A 17670-nucleotide genomic window follows, 5' to 3' on the forward strand; every position below is an offset into this window, starting at 1 on the left:
ATAGGCATTATAAGAGGTCTAGTACAGTGTCTAGTTGTGTTCCAGTAGGGAAAAGTGAATCTTTCTCTTCAGAAACAGGTTGTCAGTACCTTGAATGACATAACATTGATGTATAGAGTTTGTTCAGCAGAGGGATTCTTTTCTCACATCTTGAAATGTTAAACATAGAGTGTGTATAGTATTACCTGTTTCAAAAAAGTATAGATAAATAATTTATTAAAAAATATATACACCTTGTATATTTAAGCCATATTTGAGAACAGGTTAGGATAGGATTTAAAAAAAAAGATATTTACTAAAGAGAAAGTTATTACAACCTGTAGGTAAATAAGATAGGTTTGGTCCTGTAAGACTGACTACTTTTCATACTTTTAGAGCTTCTAAGTAGTTGGAGATAGAGTTCAGGAGGTATTCTTGGTGTGCAGTGCTTAGAAGGCCCTCAGGAGCTGCTCCAGTTCTTCTGAGAGGGCTCTGCATCAGGGTTCAAGTCCGCGGCATAGAAGAGGAGGAGCTTCAACAAGTGCACTTTGTCTTGGAGCTGGGGGACGAGAGGTTCCCCCAGCATCTGGATCAGGCGGCTGCGGAAGGCCTCGATTTGCTTCTCCACGTCCACCACTGTGATGTCATCTCCTTGCTGGGGCTTTGGCTTAATCCTTTTGATTATTAAGTCTTTTCGATCAATCACTGAACTCCGTAAGTGCTCTGAAAGAGGAAAAAGGTCAACTGCTCTTAAGGGCTTTTTATTCCTTTATGACTTAAGAAGATGAAGTCCAATTTTAGTAGGTAGGGTCTCAGCAAAGACTTATTGACTAGCTACTGGGATACAAGTCAAAGACCATGTGAGTGCCTGTGGTGCTAACTCCATTTCCAAAATGTCCCATGTTCTTGGTTCTCCCTGGTCCTCAAGAAGTTTTACATATTAAAAAAAATTCCAAAAAAAATTGCATTTGGTTTTAGTTTTTTACCCTTTGCTGATTTAAACAACAAGCCTGTATTAAACAAACTATATTTCAGATTACTAACAACCACTCAAAAAAATTCAAGTGAATTTTGAGTATCTTTAGGGAGATTTCTATGAAAAGAACTGGAAATATTGACCTTAAGTTTGTGGTACTGGTTTATTGTGAATCAATCATTTTGTATGTATTGTAGGATAGATAAAATGAATATATTTCTGTCATTGGGAACAAGGGTTCTTGCTGTGGGAGAAGAGGAAGAATCCTATAGTATTAGAATAGGCTGGGCGCAGTGGCTCACGGCTGTAATCCTAGCACTCTGGGAGGCCAAGGCGGGTGGATTGTTTGAGCTCAGGAGTCCGAGACCAGCCTGCGCAAGAGCGAGACCCTGTCTCTACTAAAAACTGGAAAGGAATTAGCTGGACAACTAAAAGTATATATACAAAAAATTAGGCATGGTGGCGCATGCCTGTCATCCCAGCTACTTGAGAGGCTGAGGCAGAAGGATTGCTTGAGTCCAGGAGTTTGAGGTTGCTGTGAGCTAGGCTGACCCCCAAGCATTCTAGCCTGGGTGACAGAACGGGACTCTGCCTAAAAAAAAAAAAAAAAAAAAAAAAAGAATAGAAATTGAGTTACCAGTATAAACTTGTTTTAAAAAAATTACATAATTTAGTAGCTCTGTCATCATAAAAGGCCTAGAAGCAGAGACACCTCAATAGCAATCAGCATACCTGGCACCCAGACCTTGGTTTCTAACTACCATTTCCATTCAAATAAATCAGAATTTATCTGGAGAAAAGACCAAGGCAAGAAAATTACAAGGTGAACCTGAAACACCTTTCATAAGAAAGTAAGGGAATGCTTCTAAAACTGATGGAGACCTGTCAAAAGGACTTAGGAGCCAACTTTAAGGCGGCTCCTGTTGGTCACACTTTGGACAATGTGGTCATAAAATGACAAAAATGGATTATTTTAACACATTGAACTTTAAAAATTGATACACTGTGATAATACATTTAATTTTAAAAACTCCTAAGCACATAATAAAAAAGAGGGGGAAGCGGAGGGAAAGATCCTTTTCCCAAAGGCCAGTTAAGAAACATAGAAGGTATAACTAGAAAGTAAGTCACCACTTTTCAACCTACTACTGTATTTGATTCAGGTAAGAACCATCAATGGATGCTAAAACCATTGAGTGAATGGCTGAACAGGATATTCACGGTCTCAAAGTTTCACCCTCTGGATTACTTACTATTAACAAAAGGAAAACAAGGGAGAAGTCTGATAGACACTACTTTAGCCAAATGACCAAATGTAACATCACCACTAATGGAAACAAAATGACATTGCCTTTTGATGTCATGCACTGCGAAGGAAGGTGTATCTTTATTTAGTGTTTTTGACAAGAGTATTTAACATGAATGTGATCATGTGTAAACAATTAGACAATCCCAATTAATGGACTATTCTACAAAACAATCGGCCTAGGTTCTTCAAAGATATCTGTGTTATGAAAAACAAATAAAGGCTGGGAACTGTGCTAGACTAAAGGAGACCAAGAGTATGACTGCCAGCTACAATGCTTCATATTTGACTAGATCCTGGCTCAAAACAAAATCAATAACCTACAAAGGATATTGGGACACTATTAGATGATATTCTATCAAGAATATCCTTCTTCTTAGGAGGTATATGCTGAAGTATTTAAACAGAAGAATTATGATGGTGCAACTTATACTTTCATCCATTTCAGAAAAAAAATGTATATAGATGGATCAATAGACAAATCAAATGTGGCAAAATGTTAACACCTAGTCAGTCAGGGTAATGGGTTTATGAATGTTCATTGTACTAAACTTTTGTAGGTCTAAAAATGAAGATACTGAGGAAAACAGTTATAAAGTTATCGAATCCCAAATCCACAGGCCAGCCCCAATAGGGCTCTAGAAGCGTGTGGAACTGAGGCAAAGGAACACAAGGTCACACACAAGCCAAATGTACTAAGAGAGTTCTGAGGACTTCATGACTCCCAGCGCACTATACCATCATTTTCTCAGTCTCCTCATTTATGAAATGTGGATAATGGCATGTTCACTAACAAGGTTATTAAAAGGATTGAACTACAGTGTGTCCAGAAATTTAGGAAGCAGAATAAACTTATTTTAAATAGTATATTAGGTTACATTTTCAAATAATATGCTCAGTGTTTTTCCTCAAACTTCAGATGAAATACTGAAAAGTAAAGTCCCTCTAAACTTACCCCAGTGGGCCTAATTGTAATCTGAAAAGAAAGTAAAATAAATACACTACAGTATGTTCAAAAAGTCTGCAAACACAGGAAAGAAACCTGCCCTAACATGCAATTGCAGGGCTCTTTCAACATTCAATGAGCAAAAATTTACAGTGAGTACCTGTTATATGTCTGGAACTGGACTAGACTCTAGGGACACAGTGAAATCAGAGACTTGGGCCCAGTCCTTATAGACTGACATTCTAATTGCAGGAAGCCTGACAGTAAGTAAGCCAACAAAATTAATTATAGCTTGTTGTGAATGCAATCAAAGAAATAAACCAGATGCTGTGATAAACAGTAACACTGGGGAGATGAGGGAAGCAGCCCATTCTAGCCAGGGAGGGCCTCTGGGCTGAGTCCTGAAGGATAAGAAGGAGGCAGCCATGCGAAGGTCCAGGGGCAAAAGCAGTCCAGGTAGAGAGAAGAGCAAGCACAAATGCCCTGAGGCGGGAAAAACGTGCTTTGCAGGGTAGCAAGCCTTCTGCCATGGGCTGATGCAATAAGAAGGCCCTTGTCAGATGCAGGCCTCTCAACCTTGGATTTTCCAGCCTCCAGAACTATGTCAAAGCACTGGGGAGGTATATGCCAAATGTTAATGGCATCCATGAAAGCCAATGAAAATTACATTTGATACATCACATGTTTCAGCTAACCTAAAGTAATGACTTTATAAAATGAGAAACTTAAAAAGAAAACAGGGTAGCAAGAAGGAGAGTAGTACTAGATGGGACTGGAAAGTACACTAGGCCACCTCACGCTGAGGAGCTCGGCCTTTGAGAGCAAATGGGGTATCTGGAGGGTTGTAAATAAGGAAATATGATTTATTTCACTTTGCTACTGATGGAGAATGGTCTTAGGAGGACAAGAGCATTTTGGTAGAATTTGATTTTCTTAAGGTATGTACTACTCTGAAAAATATAAAAATGATTTTGAAAAAAATGGAAAGAAAAGTTGACCGAATAGGGTAAAATAGGGAAGAACTGGGATGCAAGAAAGAGAAATCTAGAGTTTACTAACTAATGCAGGAGATTTAAAGAAGCAAATGCTAGCAGTGCCCATCTAAGCACTGCCCGTGGGGGAGGAAATCATGGCAGTGGACTTCAGCCATTCTGGTCCACGTGGCAAGGCCTTGGACTTTATGCTTCAGCAGAGATGAGAGTTCTTACATCAGAGATTGTTGATTACTATATGAGCAAATTTAACATTGAAAAGGGCTTAGCATAATGCCTGGCTCAAGATATTTTAGCTGATAGTATTATTTATTATTGGTTCTGGATCAATACTGGAGTTAGTTATTATTTTATCATCATCATCATCACTATAGGAAACTCCTACCTAACACATCAAACTGAGCTCTTTATCTTCCCTGCAGCTCTCTTCCTCCACTTCTCTCCATGTCAGTAATGGCAGAACCCTGGGAGTCACCCTTCAGACTCAGTCACTCCAGCCCTGTGAAGCTGAACTTCAAAGTGCCTCTGTCCCACCCCTGCCTTCTCTGCTGCACTCCCCACACTCACATTGCCCCTCCCCTGACCCCTCTGCCAAGCGACTCACAACAGGCAGAGCAACCTGTTACATTTACAGATCTGACCATGGCACTGCCTCACTCGAAACCACTTTGGTGGCTTCCCTCCATTCTTGGCATCAGCTGAGTTTCCTAAACATGGCCGAGGAGGCCCTTCATGTCCTATCCTGTCTACTGGTTCAGTCTCCTCTTGTGCTATTCTCCTCTTGCTCACTACATCCCAGATCTACTAGCTTGTTCTATGTTCCTTGGACTCACTAAACAACTTCTTGCCTCAGGGCCCTTGGACATGCTGTTCCTTCTTTCCAGAAAACTCTTCCTCCCTACTTGCCTGGCTACCACCATGACTTCATATCTTAGGTGAAATATCACTTCTTTGGGGAGGTCCTTCCAAAAAAGAGATTAGGTTCTCTTGTTTTGTGTACTTGTACTTTCCTTACAGCATTTATTTTAATTGTAATTATATGTTACTTGTATGATTGTTTAGGGTCAATCTCTCCACTAAACAATAAGCTATGTAAGGGCAGGGCCATACTGGTCTTATTCACTGAGGTATTCCCAAAGAGCCAGGCACAGAAGGCATCGGGTATCTGTTGCCTGGAGGAATGCATGGATTGAGCTGCTCCCACCTCTTCTGCCTTTCTGCCCTCCGTGGACAGGGCTCCTTGTGGAAAGGCTGTGTATACGGTTCTCCTCAGAATGACTCGTGCCTGACCTCTGTGGGCTGCCCTGCCTAAGCTGTCTAGCTGAGTGGGATTCAGGAAAAGCATGCACTTTGTTCATTTAAATATTAAATGTTTAAGTTCCTAGGATTCATAGTTTCAAAATAAGAGGTTTTAACTATCCACAAGCATCAGGAAAACTCCCTGAAAGATAGCAATTTGTAATTTTGCTGAGGCTCAAACTTGAACTACACGGCTATGAAACTGGGGTGTGGGTGTTGGTTCCCTTGGCCAGAGAGCATGAGCTCAACTGACAGCCTGTCATCCATGTTTCAGTAGGGCTGCTCTGCCCTCCGTGGAAATGTTTGTAAAATGGGGGTTTAGGATGTTCTTCTCTCCGAGGTCTGTACAAAAGTGATCTAGCAGTGTACAGACTGTTTCGAAAATGGAGGGTGGGAAATTCCTTAGAATCTCACCTTCTAATCTCATCCAGGATTTCATGGAAAGTAATTCCGTCCAGTGTGTTTTCATTGCACACTGACTTTGGTGACAAACCTAAGTTTGAATCCTGGCTCTGCATTTACTTCTCTCTTGGTCCTTGTTTTCCCACCTGTAAAATGGGAGTGATACCTTCATAAGGTTATTGGGGTATATAAGCCAGTGTATGTGAATTTATCTGGTCTTGTTTGCTGTCTTCCTCCCTGCTAAGAGGCTCCCCCTAAACAAAGGGCAAGCTTGGGCTCTTTAACTCCTTCCCTTCCTCTGTCCTCTTGGAGCTGGACAACTCCGGCTGGTCTCCAGACGCCCTCAGCAACACCCGCAGACCATGTGCAGAGGGCAGAGACCACTAAGGGGCCCTCACAGTAAAATGCTCACTGACTGACGAGGACGCTGACCATTTCAGCGCACCATTCAGCTGTGTTCTTTGTAGGACAATGTTTTCAAACTACTAGTTTTAAATAGTTTTCTTTCTCTTAATTCTTGGTCTCCAAAGAAGGTGGAGAGAACAGTAAGGATAAAACAACATTACAACGTCCCCCATTTATTCTTGGTCCATATACACTGGTCTGAGGGCCTCCCTTGTCAAGGCATAAAATATTCTGTAATAAAAGCAGATCCCATGTCTATCTTAAGTCACTATTGCCCACAATAGGTGTATTCCCTGGGACTCAAAACAGAAACGAACAAGTGCTAAAGGTGAACTTTAAACAAAAATACTTTAATATTAACCTTTCTGTTAGATCTCCAAAAGAAACAATTACATAAACATCACTGAGGCTGAGAACACATGGAATTTGCCTTTGGGGCTTTGGTCTGAGGAGGACACGTACCTTTCTTTGAGGGTGCTAAGAATGGACAAACTGCACCACCCCAGGTGCTGGACTTGACAATGCACTTTTTTACGTGTGAGCCTACCCCTGGCCAGGCAAACAGGCACACTGAAATTCAACTCACATTTATCGAACACTTAGCACCTTTTTTCTCATACCCATTAATTATCAATCCTTACAAATTCTATATTATTATCCTCATTCTATAGAAGGAAGAAACTGAGGTGTAGAGACATAGTTAGCTGCTCAACAGAGTAGGTAAAGTTGGGATTTAAACCTACACTGTCTGTCTTAAATCTAGTGCTATTCTTCTAAATGTCTCTACAACAGCTTTCTCAGTTCCAGGGCTGAGAGATCTAAGGGCTAGCTTGCCTTCCCATGTGCCATTACTGAGCTAAAACCAAGCCCGACGTGACAATGGGAGGTAGACTGTATACACACACTTTCCCCTCACTGTTGAGAGCCCTTCTACTCCTCAGTGCTTCCATATGGATCTCCTAAGACCAAAGACACTTACTATCATGATCCTGTATAATTATCAAAAATAGGGAATTTAATATTGATATAATACTATTATCTAATCTATTAAAATTTCACCAATTGTCCCAATACTCTATGGTTTCTTTTTTCTTCATTTAGGATCCAGTCTAGGGTCATGTATTGCACTTAGTATTCATGTGCTTTTGCTTCTTTTTAATCTGGAACAGTATCTCAGCCTTTGTTTTTAAGACACTGGCACTTTAAAAAAGTATAGGTCAGTTATTTTGTAAAAGTTCACTCAATCTAGGTTCGTCTGATGCTTCTTTGTGATTAGATTCAGGTCATAAATTTTCAGCAAGAACAATACATACTTGACAGGGTGTCCTTCTCGGTCCATTACATCTGGGAGGAATGCCAGGTTTCTCCCCTATCAAGTTACTATTAATATTTTTCCCTTTGTAATTAATAATTGATTAGTTATTTAGTTTTCCCAAGGGGCTCATTAATGCTTGGCTAATATAATCATTCTCATTTGAAGCAGCTATTTCATCATTATCTTTGTCAACATTTGCCACCTGAGTGTTACTTGGTTTACTTCTCCCAGATCCTCACAGGTTTTTGGCTTTGCCTGTGATTTGAGCAGCTCTAAAGAGCCATTTTCATAGACTTAAGGGTACCTAACATCTTTTGCAAGTACATGTTCACCTTGCCACTGGTTTGGTCTGTATTTGCATTGTATTGACAAGACATTTACAATGTCCATAGTCAGTGGTCAATCAACCCAACAAAGATGCTGCAGCGATAGGCCAGGGCCAATCAGGTCATCACTGAATACTTTTCACATTATGGTAATGACTTTTGCTTACCTACACAGCCTTATAACTGTGAGGACCACTGTATTATTAGCCATAACAAAAATATGTGAATTCTTCTTCTTCATAGTGGTGCCTCCAGCTATACCATTTCTAGTTAAAACCAAGGAACAAAGCTGGGCTAGCGTGTGTCAGTCTAGCTCACAGCAACCTCAAACTCCTGGGCTCAAGCGATCCTTCTGCCTCAGCCTCCTGAGTAGCTGGGATGACAGGCATGCGCCACCATGCCTGGCTAATTTTTTCTATATATATTTTTAGTTGTCCAGCTAATTTCTTTCTATTTTTTTAGTAGAGACGGGGTTTCACTCTTGCTCAGGCTGGTCTCAGACTCCTGAGCTCAAACAATCCACCCGCCTTGGCCTCCCAGAGTGCTAGGATTACAGGCGTGAGCCACCACACCCGGCCAGTGCTTTTCTTAACTGAACAAATTAGAATTCCCTTGCATAACTATTATTCATAAAGACGTCCTTTGTGAGACCTCCTACAATACCTATTTGTGAACAAATGCTCCTTACCTCTTAAAACATGTTGATAACTGGACAACAGAAACTGCAGATGCTCAACCAGTTCATCCCAAGTCTGCCACTGTGTTTTATCCGACTGCAGAGACAGCAAAAGCAATCGATAATAAATGTCTTCCCCAGTTAAAATTTTTGCACAGTTTTTAATTCACATTTACATAATGCTCAAACAGTTGTGTTTCAAGCTAAAATTCCATGGGTGGAGAGTCAGGGGAAGGAAAGGTGGTCTAGGCCTGGAATTGAGGCAGGAAAAAATGTACCTGACACTTGAGCAGTGACGTGGAATTGTTCAGAAAGTAGAGGGCCTGGGCCAGAGACAAGGGCAGGCGAGTGGGCGTCTCACAGCTATGGAGGAATATGATTTCTAACACTTTGCAGCGCAGAAGATGGCTTTCCATGGTAGTAAAGAACATCTCTCTGCATGAAGAAGAGGAAGAAGGAGTTAACCATCACAACTATATTTCAAAGAACATACAACACAATTCACCCTGAATGTTCTAACATTTGCCCTAAAAAAAGACAGCTAAGAAGGAACTCAGTGGAGTCCTACAGAATCACAAAGCTTGTAGACAGGGCACGAATGAATTTGTTCATGAATTAACAACTGCCAGAATGAGGAAAAAGTCTTTGACATTTGAAAAAGATTTTAGGATACATTAAAAAGACAACATTACTTCACATTATAACTATGAGAATTAATCATGAGAATAAATATTTCTGAACGCCTATAATGTACCAGATACTATTTGGCACAATAAGGAATATTAAGATGAATAAAAGAGGGTGCTGCTCTCAAGAAGCTGATAGTTGAAAAGGGGCAAGAGGTATGCAGTGGGAACTTAAATATTAAGTGCAGGGCAATGCACATGTATGCGAGGTGCTGGTGGTGCTCCAGGGATACACAGAAGCGAGTGTGCATTTGGTCAGGGGACTGGAAGTGGCCTTCCTGTGGAGCAGGCAGCGCTGGTGACAGGGTCTAGCAGGAGCAAAGATGGCTTGAAGCAGGAGGCATTTCAACAAAGGGAAAAACATGAGTAGACATAAAGATGTAAAAAATATACAACTGTGGCATTCTGGCTTCTTAAATTTCAGAGTCTGGGCCTTCAGAGTCCCAGAGGGACTCTTGCCCTTGACTTTGCCACTCTGGCCAGTTTCATCAGCAAAGGGGGGGCTGAAGCACCTTCAAAAGCTTCTGAGCAGGGGAATGACAAAACTGGAGCTGTGCTTTAGGAAGGTGACTCAAACGCGTTGTTCTAAAAGCAATGTTAGCATCCAATAAAAGCCTATGAATCTCACACACGGGGTGCATCTCTGGACTGTCTGAAGGTTTTGGTTTTCTCGGTAGTCCTGGACAGCTCTGTGAGTCGTTGCACCTCTGGGAGGCAGACTAGCTTGGGAGCAGGTAAGGAGACAGCAGTGAGGAGGAGCAGCATGACTTGCCTAGTCAACAAGCAACAGAGCTGCCCCCAAATCAAAGGGTGCCTTCTTTTACAACATGCTGCCTGTTTGCAGTTTTGCAACATCTGGAAAAATAGGAGACTCCCTTTGCCACTGTCATTTATAAAATTGCTAAATAAGAAAAGTATTTTTTTCTTTTTTACCCTTACTTTTATTTTTCCACCAGACACATAAATTATTTGTGTAAAACAAACTTTAAAAAGAAAAATGAATATTTAAAACTGTTGTTTCTTACTATTCAAAAGTTTTAAAATATCTAAAATATTCTTAAAAATCCATTTCATCTCTTTAATGTGTTTTAAAAATCCTTTTCTATATTGTCTCTGAAAAATTTTCTTCTTTCATGCAAAGAACTCCATATGCTTACATTTGTAAGATATTCCTCAAGTTATTTTAAAGTGTAATTTCTACTCTGCATTTGGCCTATTACTCTGACATGACAATTTTCCTATTCAATAATCTTTTATTTGAAATTATATTTTCTCTTCCAATTTTTATGCCTGGGCTTACACTTGTCCTGGGTTTATAACCTACAGATGGTAAATTTATAAATCTACAGAGGACAAGAAGGTGGTTTCAATGTATTCAACACAGTAGGAACTGGAGGAGGAATTACCTATAGTAATTCAAATTAAAATTTTAAAAACAAGGTACGAAGGAAGGCCAACATCTAGATCCAGCCTTATGGAGTAGCTGGCATTGGACTTCCCCTCCCATCATAATCACTGATAAAACATGAAACAACTATTTTCAGGCATTGGACAATTTACTACAAAGGACTTGATTCTCGAGAGAAGGGAAACAAAGGTGGTGAACTTCACTTGACACCAGCTTTCTTGCTGGGGGCACTTTCTAACTAAGGCAGAGGTAAGTGTGGGTCAGAACAAAACAGTGGGTTTGTTGGACAGAGCAAACAGAGACTGGAGTCAGGACAGCTGAGGTGGCTGGAATTTGTATCAGAGAAAAGGGAGCTTAAGAAGTGTGTATAAGGGGCCCACTGGCACATGTGCAGGGAGGAGCTCCAACAGCTTGGTAGAGAACAGCTGCTGGGGGTCTGTGAGCTGAGTGGGAATTCTGGAGATCTCAGAGTGCTGAGAGACATTGAGTTGCAATGAGACAGTGGAGAGATCTCACTGAATATCTCACTGAATTCAGTTGAAGCCCCAGAAAGACAAAGCTTCAAGACTCTGGCTCCTTAATAAGGGCTGCTTTAGAACCAACCCTTACAAATCCTAGAAACAAACCTCAAAAGGAAAAGCTATTCTGCCAGCAAATTAGCTGCCCGCCAGAATAAAAGTCAGTACTCTTTAAAGAAAGATAGCAAAATTCAGACTCTCAACAATGTAGTGCACACACTGTCCAGAACACACACACACACACACAAATTACTAGAAAAAGGAAAAAGTAGGAAAATTTGATCCATATAGGAGCAAAATGTCCACAGAAACAGACCAAGAGGTGACACATATGTTGGAATTAGTTGAGAAGAACTTTAAACATCTATTGTAAGTATGTTTAAGATTTTCTAAAGCAGACAAACTAAGATGTATACAATGAGTAACTTAAAGACTCTCAGCAAAGAGAATTAGAAACTATAAAAACGAACCAAATGGGCTGTACATGGGTGCTCATGCCTGTAATCCCAGCACTTTGGGAGGCTGAGGTGGGAAGATGGGCTGAGTTCAGGAGTTCAAGACTAGCCTGAGCAACATAGCAAGACGCTGTCTTTATAAAAACTTAAAAAAAAAAATTTAGCTAGTGTGTGCTGGTAGTCCCAGCTACTCAGGAGGCCAAGGCAGAAGGACTACCCAAGCCCAGGAGTTTCAGGTTGCATTGAGCTATGTTTGTGCCACTGCACTCTAGCCTGGGTGAGAGCAAGACCTTGTCTCTTAAAAAAAAAAAAAGAACCAAGTGACTCTAAATCTGAAAAATACAATATATGAAATGAAAAGAAAAATCACTGAATAGTCTTCAAAGCAAACTGGGCACTGGAAAAGAAAAGATCAGGGATTTTGAAGACTACCCAAACTGGAATAGCAAAAACAAACAAATAAAAAAACAAAACAACAACAGAAAACACAAGTGCCTCAATGATCTGCGGAACAGTGTCAAGCAGTCTAACATGTACACTTGGATTCCCAGATGATGAGAGAGGTTGGGACACAAAAATATAAAAAGTTAATGGCCAAAATGTTCCAAAATTTAGTGGAAAATATCAATCCACAGATTCAAAAAGCTCCACAAACTTCAAGCAAGATAAACATAAGGAAAACCACATGTAGGTATTATAATCAAATTTCTGAAGATAAAAAACAAAGCAGCCAGAGAAAAAGGACATTACATACAGGAGAACAAGAAGAAGAAATTTTAATGACTTCTCATGAGAGACAATGCCAGAAGACAACAGAACATCTTTAAAATAAATAAAGAGAAAATACCTATCAACCCAGAATTACATCAAAGCAAAAATATCTTTCATAAAGGTGAAATAAAATTTCACTCTTACATTTAAACAAAATTTAAACAGACATTCATTATCTGCTCTACAAAAAATATTAAAAGAATGTTCTTTGGGTGAAAGAGAAATGATACCAAATGGTATCAATGATATCTTTAAGATCAGTTGGCTCTTCAAGAAGGAGGGAAGAGCATCAGAAATGGTAAATATGTAAGTAAATATTAACCCCTGTCTTTTAATTTATTTAAAAAACATCTACAGGTTTCAAACAAAAATAATAACACTTCAACCTTGAATTTATAACAAATGTGGAAGTAAAATGTATGACAATAATAACATAAAGGATGGGAATCAGGTAAATGGAAATACACAGTTATAAGATTCTTTTTGTAAAAAGAATTAAAAAAAATTTTCTTTTAGAAACAAGGTCTTGCTTTCTCCCTCAGGCTGGAGTACAGTGGTGTTATCACAGCTCACTGCAACCTCAAACTCCTAGGCTCAAGCAATCCTACTGCCTCAGCCTCCAGAGTAGCTGGGACTACAGGTATGTGCCATGATGCCCAGCTAATCTTTCTATTTTTTTTTTTTTTTTTAGTAGAGATGGGTCTCGCTGTTGCTCAGGCTGGTCTTGAACTCCTGAGCTCAAGGCATCCTCCCACTTCTGCCTCCTAGAGCGCTAGGATTGCAGGCGTGAGTCACTGCACCTGGCCAGTAAAATTCTTATATGTTAAGTAGGAAAATATTAATTCAAGGCAAACTGTAGTAAGTTAAGGCTGTATATTATAATTCTAAGAGAAAGCATTAAAAAAAATTTTCAGGGAAAGCATTTGATAAAATTCAATACCTACTCATGATGAAAGCTCTCAGAAAACTAGGAATACAAGGAAACTTCTTCAACGTGTTAATGAACATCTACAAAAAACTTACAGTTAGCAAGATAATTAATGGTGAGCTAATATATTAATCAATAAATAATTAATGGATTGAATCCTTTTCCTGTAGATCATGAACAAAGCAAATATGTCCACTTTTACCACTGCTAGTCAACATAGTTCTGGAAGTTCTAGTCAGCACAATAAAGCAAGAGAAGGAAATAAAAGACATATAGATTGGAAAGGAAGAAACAAAACCATCCCTATTTGCAGATGACATGATGGTCTACACAGAAAATCCCAAGGACTCTTTAGGAAAAAAGCATGATCCATAAAAGGAAAAACTGGTAAGCTGGATTTCATCAAAACTTTTGCTCTGTAGAAAACCTTGTTAGGAGAATGAAAAGACAAACTACAGAATGGGAGGAAATATTTGCAAACCACAGGTCTGACAAATGACTAGTATCTAGAATATATAAAGACTCTCAACAGTAAAAAGCAAACAATTCTTTTAGAACTTGGAAAAAGAGCTTTATCATTAAAAAAGTTACACAGATATCAATTAAGCACATGATAGCAATGTTCAATAACATCATTAGCCATTAGAAAAATAAAAATGAAAACCATAATGAGACATCACTACATATCTATTAGAATGGCTAAAATAAAAAAAAAGTGACAATGCCAAATGCTGGCCAGGATGCAGAGAAACTAGATCACTCATACACTGCTGGTGGGAACGTAAAATGGTATAGCCACTTGGGGAAACAGTTCAGCAGTTTCTTAAAAAATTAAACATGAAACCATAATGACATAGACATTGTACTCTTGAGAAATAAAGGCTTATGTTCTACAAAAATTTGTACATGAGTGTTTATAGCAGATTTATTCGTAATAGCTCCAAACTGTAAAACAACACAGATATCCTTCAATGGATAAATGTTTTAAAAAAACAAAACTGTGGTACACTCACACCATAGACTACTACTGAGCAATAAAAAGGAACGAACAATTAATACACACAACCTGGACGAAGCTCCACAGAATTATGCTGAGTTAAAAAAGCAAATCCCAAAAGGTTAGATACTGTATGACTCCATTTACACGTTATTGAAATGACAAAATCGTACAAATGCAGACGAGATTAGCGGTTGCCGGGGTGAGGCTGGGAGGTAAGTAGGTTTGGCTATAAGAGGGCAATATGAGCAATCCTTGAAGTGATAGAAACGTTTCGTACCTTGGCTTGTATCAATCTCAATACCCTGGTTGTGATATAGTATTAGTTTTGCAATATGTTACCATTGGGGGAAATTGGGTAAAGAGTACATGGGATGTTTCTGCATTATTTCGTACAATTGCATCTAAATCTACACTTATGTCTAAATAAAATTTTAATCTAAAAAAAAGAGCTAAAAGCCAACAGGAAAGAGAAAATGGAATAGAAAATACTTGATTAATCAAAAAGGAGCCAGAGAAGGAGGAAACAATGAACAAAGAACAAACAAGACAAACAGGAAACAAATATAATAGCAAGATGATGGGTGTAAACCCAATAATCAAATTATATGTAAATGGAATAAATACTTCCATTAAAAGGCAGGGATTGTCAGCTGACTAAAAAAGCAAATACCAACTACAGACTGTTTATAATATACTTTTTTTCTTTTTAACTTTTTGGATTGACAATTTCAGATGTACAGAAAAATTATAAGAATAGTACAAAGATTTTCCATATGCCTTAATACCTTTCACCCAGATTCCTCAAATGTTAACATTTACCACATTTTTTAATCCTCATGTGTCTTTTTATTTTTTCTCCCTGAGAAAAGTTGCAGACATAATGCCCCAGTCATCCTTAAATGCTTTAGGGTACAGTTCCTGAAAACAAGGACATTCTCTTAGATGACCAAGTAAGATGATCAAAATCAGGAAATTAATGTTAACACATAGTAGTATATTATTGACAGGCCTTAATCAGATTTTTATTTTCCTAATAATGTTATCTATGGCAAAAGAAAATCCCAGGTCACAAGGTACATTTAGTTGTCTGTTTTTTAAGGTCCTTTAATCTGGAACAGTTCCTCAATCTTGTTTAGTCTTTCATGACACTGACATTTTTCAAAACCACAGGCCAATTTTTTCAAGGAACGTCTCTCATTTGAGATTTGTCTGATATTTTCCCACAAACAGATAAAGGTTATGCATTTTTGGCAGTACTGCATAAGTGCTTTATTATTCTCAATGCATCATATCAAGAGGCACATGATGCCAATTTATTCTATCGTTGCTGTTAACTTTGGACTTGATTACAGTAATGCCTTCGTTGTAAAGTTGCTATTTTCCCCATTGTAATAAATGAGTATCTTGTGGGAATATACTTTGAGGCTCTGCAAATACCTTGTGACTTCACAAACTCACCATTTCAGTATCCATTAATGTCTGAATTATTATTATGATAGTTGTCAAACAGCATTTTTTCCTAATTCATCATTTCTTCTAAAATTATTAGTTAGCTTTCTACTACTGTAAGGAAGATGGTCCCTTCTCTTTCTTCCTTCCTATTAGTATTGGAATCATAGATTCCTATTTTATTCAACAGATTATAATCCTTTCCTGTCAGTACTCATATTGGAGCTCAAATTTTCCCAGATTTTGTCAATAAAAGCCCCTTTAAGCTGACTCCTGTGTCTTTTGATATGTTCTGAATAGTCTTTGAAGATTTCCTTACTTTCTGGCACAAAATGTTCTAGGCTTGCCTTGTACCTTATCTACCTCAGTTCTGGAATCAGCCATTTCTTCAAGGAACTTTGGTTCCTTTTAGGGTAAACAGGAATTTAGAAACAAAGATCTGGGTATGAGATGTGCTCACCGCTACTAAGATATAACTGCTTCTATGTTCTCTTAGTGGGGGGAGGTAGGAAACAGCTGTATGAACACACACACACACACACACACACACACGTATCCATAGACCCTCACACACCTACATTTATTCCTATATCTATCCATATTTATTAGAAACCACAAGTTCATACTGATACCTCCAACTCCAATCCAGAACCAAGGGTTCCTTCTATCCTTTCCCCTTTCATATGTGTAACTTTCTTCTCTGACAGTGAGAAACTTGGCTCTCATAATCTACAATACATTTATTTGTTTAATCCTAGAATACACTAAGACAGTTTTGAATTGTTAATCCATACCTCTGTGAAAAAAGACTACTAATGAGAGTCCAAGATTTATTTACATTTTGTCTTTACCATGAGGGCATTTAGTCTAAATATTGTGCTTTAAGTTACTTGGACAAAGATGGAGAATGGATTAGTGGTTGCCAGGGCTTGGGGAGGATGGATGGTTGTGGCCATAAAAGGGTAGCATGAAGGATCTTCGTGGTGATGGGACACTTTTGCATCTTTTTTTTTTTTTAATTTGAAACAAGGTCTTGTTCTGTTGCCCAGGCTGGAGTCCATGGTGTCATCACTGCAGCCTCAAACTCCTGTGCTCAAGCAATCCTCCTGTCTCAGCCTCAGGAGTAGCTGGGACTCCAAGTGTGCATCACTGCGCCCAGCTAACTTTTAAATTTTTTGAATAGAAAGGGTCTTGCTATGTTGCTCCAGCTGGTCTCAAACTCCTGGGCTTAAGCAATCCTCCCACCTTGGCCTCCCAAAGTGCTGGGATTATAGGCATGAGCCACTGCGCCCAGCTCAGTTCTGTATCTTGACTGCAATGATGGTTACATAAATCTACATGTGGTAAAATCACAAACAGCTACACACAAATGAGTGCACGTAAAATGGGTGGAATGTGAATAAAGTCTTGGATTATACCAATGTTAACTTCCTGTTTGTGAGGACACACAGTACCTCTTTGTAATATTAATAGTTTTTGCAACTTCCTTTGAACCTATAATTATTTAAAAATAAAAAGTTTTTAAAAAGTTACTTGGGCTTGTCCCTCCATCCCTGCCTCCATTTTATTTATTTATCTATTTATTTATTTATTTTTAATTTTTTTTAGAGATGGGGGTCTCACTATGTTGCCCAGGCTGGCCTTGATCTCCTGGGCTCAAGTGATCCTCCCCCTCAGTTTCCTGAGTAGCTGGGACTACAGTCTTGCACCACTGCTGGCCGGTTCTCTACTATTCCATTAATTTAAAGCCCAGTTAAGTTAATTTGTTTCTGTTTGTACTCCATTTTAGGCACTCCCCTCCCCGAACTTGTTGATTGTCTTTTTGAGTATGTA

General features: G+C 39.0%; 1 protein-coding gene across 2 annotated transcripts in view; it reads right to left on the bottom strand.

The window, feature by feature from the left end:
• Positions 1-188: 188 nt before the first annotated feature.
• SIMC1 (SUMO interacting motifs containing 1) overlaps positions 189-17670 on the bottom strand; it is a 78332-nt gene continuing 60850 nt past the window's right edge. Inside the window, exons 8-11 of one of the 2 annotated variants that reach the window (XR_006729868.1) lie at positions 8901-9057; positions 8635-8719; positions 5913-6046; positions 623-702 (exon numbers count right to left, since the gene is read on the bottom strand). Coding sequence is in view for 1 of the 2 variants with exons in the window: in XM_045530661.1 (XP_045386617.1) it covers positions 440-702; positions 8635-8719; positions 8901-9057 (505 nt within the window). In the remaining variant the exon portion in view is untranslated. Of the gene's footprint in view, positions 703-5912; positions 6047-8634; positions 8720-8900; positions 9058-17670 lie in introns of both variants that reach the window. The other variant, XM_045530661.1, reaches the window with a different exon arrangement.

Source organism: Lemur catta, chromosome 18, assembly GCF_020740605.2.
Source record: "Lemur catta isolate mLemCat1 chromosome 18, mLemCat1.pri, whole genome shotgun sequence".
Taxonomy (NCBI): Eukaryota; Metazoa; Chordata; class Mammalia; order Primates; family Lemuridae; genus Lemur; species Lemur catta.